Genomic DNA, 11,017 nt, shown 5'->3' on the forward strand with positions numbered 1-11,017 from the left:
AATCAGTAGTTATGTCTCATAGAAGCATTTAACAACAGTCAGGGCATAGCAAAATGAATGTGGAGATTTTAAGAATATGTTTTGATAACATCCAATACTAAAAATAATTTCCTGCCCCAGTAAATATATAGACCAAATGATTTTAGTGTGGATTAATATATACACTATGAGCAAGATTCTCATCCCTTTGCCTGCCATGCCTATACTCCTGAGCTGCTTTGGCAGCTGGAAAATTTAGGAAAATTTTCACTGCTGTAAAGGGAATCCCAAGGTGACCCCAAAGGTTTAGCAGGGGGCAAATCTGAGGTGCCACTGCACTCTGGTGATCCCTGGTGGCTGACAAGTCCCATTGCGATTTGTTACAGCCAGATACAACTTGGAAAATTCCTGAGATTGTTCTAAATTGCATTCAGATGCAGCTGGTCCCAAACTCAAGAGGATGTAAAGGTAGTCTACATACATCTTTGCCACTCTGCTTTTAGCTGAACTGGTATAGCTGAGGATCTGGTTTAAGGTCTTTCTTCCAGGCATAGGGCCAAATTCTGATTTGCGTTACAACAGTATAAATCTGGAATATCAACTAAACTCAACTGAGTAGGCATTCCTCATGAAATGAATAAAGTTACTATTTTATAGTAGTGTAAACAAGATCAGAATCTGTCTCATTATGTGCAGAAACATTGGGTACTACATCAACTAAGTTGAATTAGATCACTATTAGAGAGATGTTTTCACTTTCAAATTTATGTTACATGGACACCCACCAATAGACATTTGGTTGTGTCTGCCTTTCGTTAAGACTAGCAATCACATCTATGGAAACAGCAGCTCATGTTCCACAGCAGAAGCACTGATGCAAAAGTTTAGGGTCAAATCCTGGTCCCAATGACTTCAATAGGAGTAGGACTAAGCACTTTAGACTGATATTCATCAGAAATTTTTTGCTTACTGACATTCACCGGATGATAGTTACACATCTTAAATGTTACCTAAATATACATATTTCTTCAATGATTCTATAAAAGAAAAAGCAGGGTTTAAAATGTTCAATGAAATCAAATATATGGACGCACACCTTCTGAGTTATTAACACTTATGCACCATTGCAGAACCTTTAAGATAGAGGTTTTATAATGAGCAGAAACTGTCTGGCTTTTTTAACTGAATTTAACCATTTTACTTCCTGTATAATATATTTTCTTACTTCCCTTTAATTTCCTTTCCTTTTGGTTTTTAATTTGCCTGTATAATTGTATGTCCTAACTTTAAAAATTACCCAACACAATGAATTAAATATGTAGAACTTCATTTAAATAAGTCAGTCAACAATTTTTTTATAAAGTATTTCACACTTCATTGTAGAAACATAGGCAAAATGACTATTATAACCAAAATGAAAAATACTGTTCAATTTAAAAAATGTACTTAAACAAGAACCTGAAAAAGTTTATGATATGCATAACATTTTTTCAAGCAAACCTGCACTAGTATTACATAAATCAAGAGTTTATAAAGGCCTCAATATGGCAAAGTTTAGAAATAGGTAGTATGCATGCACATAGTACAACAAAAATCTTTTATAAAACAGCAGTTATTTTTTGTAATACTTGTACAAAGGGAATAAAGAGCAACCACAAACATATTTAATCTGTTAGGTTAATATATTATGACAGGTAAAAGTCAATCATGTTTAGCAGAGGAACAAAAAGCCCTCTGCAGTATGTGTGTAAATAAGTATTTTGTGCCTTTAAAGTTATGTATAAAATATTTCAGTTCTTTTTACAACTTAAAGAAATTGTACTCCTTATTTCTGTCAAAATTCAAAAAGGCAAGTGGAATTTTTTTTTGTTTTTATTCTTCACAACTACATAAAATAAACCAGTACCAGAGAAAGTACTGGAAACCAATTACATTGATACTCTCCACTTTTGATAATGGGGTTTTGACATTTAACCCAAAAGTATTAAAATTAATTCACAATTGGTCTGAAATACGTTTCAGTAATATATAATATTGATCAGCGGTATCATAGACTATCATCATCATCAGTATAAACTGCTATGTTTTGAATTCTTTAATATCTCTGAGCAAGGATGATTTTTTTTCTTACTGGGTAAATCAGAATACTGTTATCAATGTGTGTGCTTACATTTTATTTTTGTTCTACTGCTTGGTGTGTGATAACGGATTGATCATCCACAAATATTGCATGTGATTGAGTGAATAAACATATAATACATGTGTAGGCGATGCCCTCTTGTGCTCTAGGGTGGCTACTGTACTACAGGACTGCTGGAGTTCATAGGCCTTGTCCCACAGCAAGAAAGATCTTTCAACTTTCAAGATGTAGTTCTACTATGGTCTATAAGGTTTTACTAAATACAAGGTTGTTTACATGGTATATATGTTTAGTATATCATGTACAATCACTGAATTTCTGAAACACTCATTTGTGTTCATGCAGATCATTAGATGGTTTGATTCTGTAGTCTTGTTTACTTCTTGGCAACCTAACACTAATTTTAAAAGCAAGTTATGTTTGATTTGTGAAAAAAAGTTATCTACTTTTAACAGGATCTGGGGTGAAATTCTAATGGGCACAAAGAGAGTAGACCATTCAGTCATTCTTTCACCATTTAAAACAAACAAAATTACACACTGTACTACAGCTTTCAGACTATATAATCAAAAGGTGCAGATATCATCTTCATTGATTAAGTAGAACCAAAAAAGTTCATACAAAATAGATTGCTCATATTCACAATACAAACAAATGTTGTTTTTAATTTTAACAAATTCAAAGGTGTATCAGCAGCATTGTTGTAAATTGTACTGTAGTGCAGTTTCTTTTTCATAAAAATACCTTACAAATGGTCAGTCAAAAGTCATCAGCAAAAGAAAAACCCAGAAAACAATCAACCAAACAAAAAAACAGAGGTAATGCTGATAACAAAACAATTATAATACTGTTGGGTACATAGAAAAGTAATCCTTATATTTTATACATTTATACAGAGTATAAAAGGTAACAGAGGATTATGCCATAGTCTCCCTTATCCCAATATCTATTTTCTTTGGAAGGAGTTCTTTTCTTTCATCAACACTTGCTAATGAGTTTCGACAGTTTTGCCCATCCATATATAACTTTGCGTACACTGGATTAGAGTAATTTGTTGGCTGTGGAAAAAGATAAATATGTGGTTTAGATTAACAACTATTTTTTGAAAATGAAAATTGTATTATTAAAACAAAGGGAGAACACGCATACATAAAAGCATAACGGAACATGTTTAATGTTTACCTGGGCTTCTGTAAATCAGGGAGTTAAGATCTGTAGGAATGACCGCGCTGCACCTTTAAGCGGGGGGAGGGCAGTAAGGGAAATGGGGGTGAGTATTTGGCTGGCAGGCCGAATGAAGGGAACTGTGCTTTATGGCGGGGGGAGGGGGGAGGGAGAGGAGAGAGATGAAAACTGCTGCAAAAGGGTCAGTGTGGTCACTGACTCATCCCCTGGGAATGCAGGGTTTAAATAGGGCAGCTCTGTGCCTGAAGCCTGCCTTTTACGTGACGCAGGATGAAGCAGGAGGGAACACAGTACTTCAGCACAGCATTGCTCCACGTGGAAACAGAAGAGTAAGAAATGGGGAAAAGGAGTAATTCCCCCCTTCCTCTGGTCTGGGTAGGGAAAAGCAGGCAGGAAAGAGTAGCTCCACAAGGGGAGGAGGTTATGGCTAGCTAGGCAGCTCTACTTGCTGGTGCCTCCGTGTGGCGGATGTCCAGGGCAGGTACTCCATATAGTGACCGGATAAATGGCTTGGAATAGGACTTAAAAAGAGGTGTTCTTTAAAGGAACGAATGGGAGGTGGTTGGGGACTCCTATGATTGTACGGCAGGGAGCCAACCCCCCATTCTTATAGTCCCCTTTAACCCACCTATGAGGGGAGCGGCTGGTAAGATCCCAGCAATGGATTTGCTGGAGAGACCTGAATGGAAAAGAGGGGGGGCTGGTGAAAGCCCCACGGTAATTACGGAATAAACATGGGGTTACCTGCAGTGTACACTTTTATCTGCCGGGTAGTCCCAGATACCTTATAATAAAATTGCGGCTTGATTAAACCCATGTCAAATGTCTCCTGTCCTTCTTTCGGTATAGCCAGACAATCTGTAACCAACAGACTCCGTATACCGCCTGACCACATTTTGGAAAACCAAATATACAGTACAATTTGACCAAATTTGCTAATCAGATCGTAACTTAAATAAGAGATCATAACTGTTACTGTAGCATCTGTAAATATAAAAGTATTTTCTCAATAGCAATAATTTTGCTAGTTTATGGATTGAACCAAAGTCCAGGGCAATGGGACTTAAACATGTGCTTAAGTCCATCCCTATTCTGCAAAGCACTTAAGTATACAGGCTATGTTTGTGCTCTCTCACAGGCTATCACTACTGCATGGGAGGCAGTGCCTATAAATATCTGCAAAGCTACCTCGTTGTTAGGCTTGGAAGGGTTAGATTTTTATTGGTAAATGTTGGTAAACATTGTCACCTTACATGCACAAACAGATAAAAAATATTTCCATAGATCACTGAAAATTACAGATGGGCAAACTAAGAAAAGTGCTGCTTGAAAACTTACTGGAGTTTGATTTAAAGATATTCACTTTGAATATTTTGATATGTGATGTTGAAAATTTATGTTGTAATGGTTATAAAGCTTTAACTTTTTGAATCACAGATTTTATTGTCATTAAATAATAGTTGTCCAATAGCCCCCTTATAATTTCTCACAACTGTGAAAATGTAAATTGATAAAAATAGGAAAAATGCTTAAAACCCATACTTTTGGCAACTAAATGGATAAAACTAAAAAAGCTTAAAAAATTGATATCTGTTGAAATTATTGTTTTTTTTTTTTTTTTTTACAAAATCTAATTCTGCCAAGTCTACTCATTATCTAGCTACAAATCTCTCCTCAAAACCCTCCTTTGCCATGGTGCCTATTAAAAACTTGACAGTGGTCAGGCTGCTTGTGTGCTGTGACCACTCCCTATCACCAATATTGTCTCATTTTTTCCTTGTACTCCCCCAGCCATCTGTATCCGATATCTTTTGTCTTTTACTTAGATGGTAGGCTCCTGGAGGCAAGGACCAGCTTTTTGTTCTATGTTTGTACAGCACCTAGCACAGTGAGGTCCTGGTTCATGACTAGGGCTTCTAGGTGCTACCGAAATACAAAGAATACACGATAAAAATACTGAACTATCACTACAAATATGAAAGTGTGTAGGATGTGGGTGTGAACTTCCTCTTTTATGACCCATTACGGCTCAATTATCTCAACAGAGGCCTTTGCTATCCCATCTGATTTCTCAACTTTATATATAGAGTCACTGGGAAGGCTGCCTAATTCCTCACAGATCACAATGCTTCCTGTTGTCTGTAGCACCTAGACTCATATTACTTAGCTTGCTTCACTGCCCTTTTGCCCAACAAGAAAGAACAAAGGTTTAGAATCCTCATTTCTCTGTTCCCCCTAGTCAAATAAGAAGCCAGGATTTGAAACTTTCCCATGGCCTGGCTCACTGCAGCAATCATAGTAACTTAGATTAGCCAGGAGCTGCTTATCCTGCTATTACAAATAATTATCTGACTGTCTAGTGTTCTACACTTCCCCAAAACACAAAAAAAAGTAAATCAAATTTAAAAAAAAAAAAAAAAAAAAAAACCACAAAACCCCCCCCCACCTCTATATTAATGGAACATAAATATATTACCAGCTGCTGTAGTAATTTCTAGGGGCAAATTCTACCTTCAATTATACCTGTGCAACCCCAGTGACCAGAGATCTTCACTACCCCGGTAATGACTACAGGAGTTCCAGATGACACAGAAATGTAGTTTTTGTTTAAATTGATAGGAGTTTTCATTTGATTGCCAATACCACAAATAAAATAAGAATCATACTTAGCATTTATATTGTCTCTTCTGGAAATATCAAAGTACACTATAAACAATACCTTAATACCTGTATGAGGTAAATATTATTATTATGCAGTGGGGAAAAGTGACGTACAGAAAAGTAAAGTGGTTTGAGTGATTTGACTAAAGTAATTTCAGTCAATCTCAGGGCTGGAATTGTACTCTAGTTCTCCTATCCACGAGGCAGGTTGCCTTCTCTGGACAATATTGTGTTATTTAAAGCAGACCAAATAAATTGAATTTTAGTTACATCAAAAACACATTACAATCATACAATAATGCAAATGAGACAAGGATGAACACATACATTTTTTTATATGAAGGTGAATCAAGCATATGAATGTCCCTCTCTTTTAATTGTTTTAAAATTTTCAATAATCTTATATATATGTGCTATATTATATACAAACCCTGGTTTATTGAAACCAAGCTAAATATTTTGTTAACTTAGTTGTCATTTGCAATAAAATTGATTGAAATTTAAACAATCCATTAATAACTTGTAAAGCTTTACAGAAATTGTTCAACTTAATGCATATCAAATTCCCCTTAAAATAGTAGGACAGAATTTCATTTACTTTTGAATCTTATTTCACTGTGATAAGTTGCATTAAATGCCTATCACTATTTGGTATGTTTATGTGTTTGGTTTCATTTTTATATAGCTTTACAAAAGGTATAACTTACTTATGTTTATAAAATAAAGCAATATATTTTCCATTTTACATTTTAGATCATGCTACCATGACAAGTAAAGATGAAATAGATACAGAGAGGCACCTGTAATAACAAATAGAAATTTTATTTCTACTTGTAAATAATTTCTTGCTAATGAAAAAAATGAACAAAAATGGTGCTATTCTAACATAATGTGCAAACTCTGCTCAGAGAGGGGACATGATGGAATGAGCATGGGAAGTGAATGATCATTTCTCACCCCTGCAGTTAGTGGTCCTTTCAAATCAGAGTTTAGGTAGATTGGCGGTGCTGTGTGGGGAAGCTTGAATGCAGTGGACCCTCCCCCTATATACCTGGCCTGTGTATAAACAGAGTATTTTAGTTTCTGTGCTAATAATAATGAATTTTCCATTTGCAGGTTGACATATTGTTTAATAAGCAGTGCTCTGATTAAAAACAACAACTGGTCTTCTACAATAAAAACTGCCTTTAAATCTTTAACTACAAGCTTGCTTTAGTTTGGATGATTCTTATTATTCAGCATGAGATCAGCACAGCATTTTCTGTCAAATATTACATTCAGGCTTAACAATCAGTCATGATACAGTTATTCGACTTGCCTAAGAGCCAGTGGATATTCTTTATATTCAGCTTCCCTGTGGTATGCTGCACATTGACTGGGTGACAATGTGGTGACATTCATAGAGCTAACAGTAAGCCAGTTATTGCTTTGTCAAATATGCCACAGAATGATAGCTGTCCCATAGGATGCATCTGATTACTGATAGCTCTAAGAAAGTTATTGCACCATTACCCTGTCCATTCAGTGTCACATCACTCAGAAGTTCTACCATTGAAGAGCAGTGCTCCTAGAAATGACATAACAAAGAGTAAAATGACAATGTCCTTTTTTGATGTAGTACATCTATTCTGTCAGGCCTCTGAATGGCTTATGTTTTTGGAAGAAACCATAATTTTCAACAAATTAGGCTCAGATTTACAAATGCAACATCTTGACATTTGCAAAGCATAAGAGCTAATAAATACATAACGTAGTGTACCATTCAGTAGGTCCACAAAATATCTGGAATTTAGATAAAGAAGATTTTAATAATGATCTTGTACTTCAGTTTTGTCAAGAGGGTCTATGATATAGCCTCTCTCAATTTACAGTTCAGTTTTAGTTTAACATCTAGAAAAAAGCAGACCACCGCAAAAGAATATCCATCAACAAATACTGGCGTGCAAAACAGTAAATGCATAATATCTATAATGTTTTCACTAAATAAACTTTACTTGACTCATGTTCACCATACAGAATGAATAGACAAACCAAAATACATGCCATTATAAATAAGTCTTAATTTGAGAGAAAAATCACACTAATTAAATGTAAAGCTATTCATTACATCACATAAAATAAACCCTATTTTACCATTGCAAAAACAATGTTACCTTTTCTGGATTTACTGTGAAATCTGGATCTAAAAGTCCCCCTTCATTGTGATCATGGCCAACCTCATACATATTGTATGATGGATTACCAATTTCTACATTGATTCCTCCATTTATCATTGGTTGTCTTCGGATAGTTTTTGTCCTAGAATACATAAACAAAGGGAGCTAGTATTTTCAAGTCACTCCAAGGATGATACATATGACAAATATTATTTAACAGCTAAGTATCTCAGAAAACCCAAATAAAGGAGCCTTGCCCTGAGGGTCTCTCAGGAAATCAAGGGGATGGTGAAATTTTAGCTCCAAACAAAGTAGCACTTTGAGCACCTGTGCAGCTGGGACACGTTGGGGAAGTTGCCTTTTACTACTCTTCTAAGTGGGTTTGTAGTAGTGTGGATTCATGCAATGCACTGGCCCATTGGTTGTGGCCCTGACGTTCCCCATCAGTATGGCCAAATTCACCCTAGTTCCCAGGGAAAGCTTCATTAATTCATTACGAGATGTTTTCAGCAGTTAAAAGTCGGCAGAGTCCATCAGTGCAGAGTTTCCTCTGCTTTTGACTCTGAGGAACACAAGAGGAGTGATAATGTTTCTATCTTTCCTGGTAGAGTTAGCGGGGTCATCTGCTTGCTTATTTGGGGGCAGCTCCATGTGCACTTAACTTGGGAATAACTAAGCTATGGCTTCATTATGGAAGTTATGTGTCTGTCAAAACTTAACTGGCTGGACTCCTTATTGTTAATTATTGAAAAGCTTTGCTCGAGTATCCCAAACATAGGTGCAAAGTGAGAGACAGCAGGCTTAACTTTTAAATTGGTTTATATCTGGGGGAACATCTTTAAAATTGAGTAGAGATCTGACGTTCTCCTGTGGGTGAATCCAATTATTTTCGTTGGTAAGGAAATAAGTGAGTGATTTTTTAGCTGCAGGGGTTGAAAGCCCTGGTTTTGAGATATCATTTTTAGACAGGAGACTCTACTGAATTGTGACAGAACAATGGGGATGGGACTTAGGGGCTCGTAATGGTTGAGTTATCTTTTCTAAGTTAAGAAAACACTTCATTGTCTTAAATCCAAGCTGACATGTGAGAGTGTCATTCTATTTCCCCAAAACATAGTGGAACAGAAAAATCCACTTCCAAGAAGATTTTTAAAACATGTATCTTATTGTACTGTTTAGCTGTTAAACAATAACGTCTCTTAAGACTTTTAGGTCTCCTTTCAACAGGGAAGAAAAGTTAAACAAACATTTTCAAATAAAAATAAATTAAATTAAGAAGAGGTTTTAAGGTATTAATTTTAGCCAAACCAGTTTCTCTATCACTATTTAAACTCTGGGGTCTAGCCTAAACACATACCGTGATTGATGACATACAAATCATTAGATATCTATGCATTTCAATTAATTTCTATCCTATATTTTAGAACTGTTGCTTTCATGCTTCTCTTCGTACCTCAGCTCATCATAAGATAGATCACAGAAGTTACAGGCAGAGGCCCAAATTTTCAAAAGTGGTCACTGATTTTGGGCCCTTCAATTTTTGGATGCCCAGTTTGAGACATTTAGGGTCTGATTTTGAAAGATGCTGAGCGCTTGAACCACTTACTGTTTTCAGGTGGGGTTACGGCAGCTCAACACTTCTGAATAATAGGCCCAAGGTGTCTCAATCTGAGAAATTAAAATCAACGGCCACATTTGAAAGTGTGGGCTTAAGAGTGGGCCTATCAGTTTAACTGTCTATATTTGCACCATCTTACTAAATACTGGATCATTTAAAACAGGCATATAATATATGATGATAAGAAGAATAATTTGTTTTAGAGTTCAATTATTTTCCTGTAAGTGCTAATGAAATTTTAAACCCACAAACTTAAAATTGAAAGAAAAAGGATTCAAATCAGTCTATTAAGAGAAAGTTGTAAGGTGGTCAACAGGTACATCTTCATATGCATTAGGTAAACAAACATATACTGGCTTACTGTTCTCCACTGATTAATGTGTACAATACTTTCATTTTTATCTTTCATATAACATTCATGTTTTAAGTGTTAAGAAAAATATGAGAGAAACAAGGTAGGTGATATAAAAAGAAAAATTTTATTATTTTACATGAAGTAGATTGGTTTCTAGCAGATAATTCTGATTGTTTCACACACAGAGATTTATGTTGTCCAACTTAGAAGGTACTATATGTAAATACTTATTTCTTTACAGCTCTCAGTCGGGACTATCTGCTATATAAGTTTTGTTGACGAGGAAAAAGCCTGGTATTGTCCAGATATACAAAAGCATCTAAATCTGAAAATCTTTTGACATGAGGTGCAAACCAGATATAAACCATTGTAAAAAATGAAGATGTAACCTTTGAAAAAACACATGGTTTATTAGAAAGGGCAACTTTATTTAAGTCTGATTCTTAACTTTTCATCCACATATGTGTTCCTGTTATAGGGAATGTATCTAGTCTCTAGGATTTACATTTGAAAACACTCAACCAGAATTTTATGTTAGGTTTTGGGACAAAAATATATAGCTATTAATGTTACCTGGGCTAAGGATGAGTTTGTGAATCTTTAAATTTCTAGTATGTTAACACATTTTGTTATATTTTTAAGTTGATTACACTTCCACTATAACATATTATGTAAAATCACGATATTAATCAAATGTAAGTGAATTAGAGTAAGCTATGTTTGGAAGAATGTTCTTTAGGACCCAATCCTGCAAACATTTACACACATGAGTAACCCTGTTCACTCAGAGAGTTTAAGGCCAGAAGTGACTATCAGATCATCTAGTCTGACTCAGGGCCGGCTCTAACTTTTTTGCTGCTCCAAGCAGCAAAAAAAAGTGCTGCCCTCCGAGCCCCCCCCCGCCGAGCCGCCGGAACCCCCCC

The 11,017-nt window shown here is 35.6% G+C and overlaps 1 protein-coding gene across 1 annotated transcript in view; it reads right to left on the reverse strand.

Moving 5' to 3' along the window:
* Positions 1 to 1,848: 1,848 nt before the first annotated feature.
* Positions 1,849 to 11,017, reverse strand: part of LRP1B (LDL receptor related protein 1B) — a 1,279,381-nt gene continuing 1,270,212 nt past the window's right edge. The window contains exons 89-91 of the mRNA XM_026647738.1: positions 8,119 to 8,263; positions 6,923 to 7,021; positions 1,849 to 3,177 (exon numbers count right to left, since the gene is read on the reverse strand). Of these exons, the coding sequence (XP_026503523.1) occupies positions 3,037 to 3,177; positions 6,923 to 7,021; positions 8,119 to 8,263 (385 nt within the window). The 3' untranslated portion in view covers positions 1,849 to 3,036. The remainder of the gene's footprint in view (positions 3,178 to 6,922; positions 7,022 to 8,118; positions 8,264 to 11,017) is intronic.

Source organism: Terrapene carolina, unplaced genomic scaffold (genome assembly GCF_002925995.2).
Source record: "Terrapene carolina triunguis isolate 2854851 unplaced genomic scaffold, T_m_triunguis-2.0 Scaffold62, whole genome shotgun sequence".
NCBI lineage: Eukaryota > Metazoa > Chordata > Testudines > Emydidae > Terrapene > Terrapene triunguis.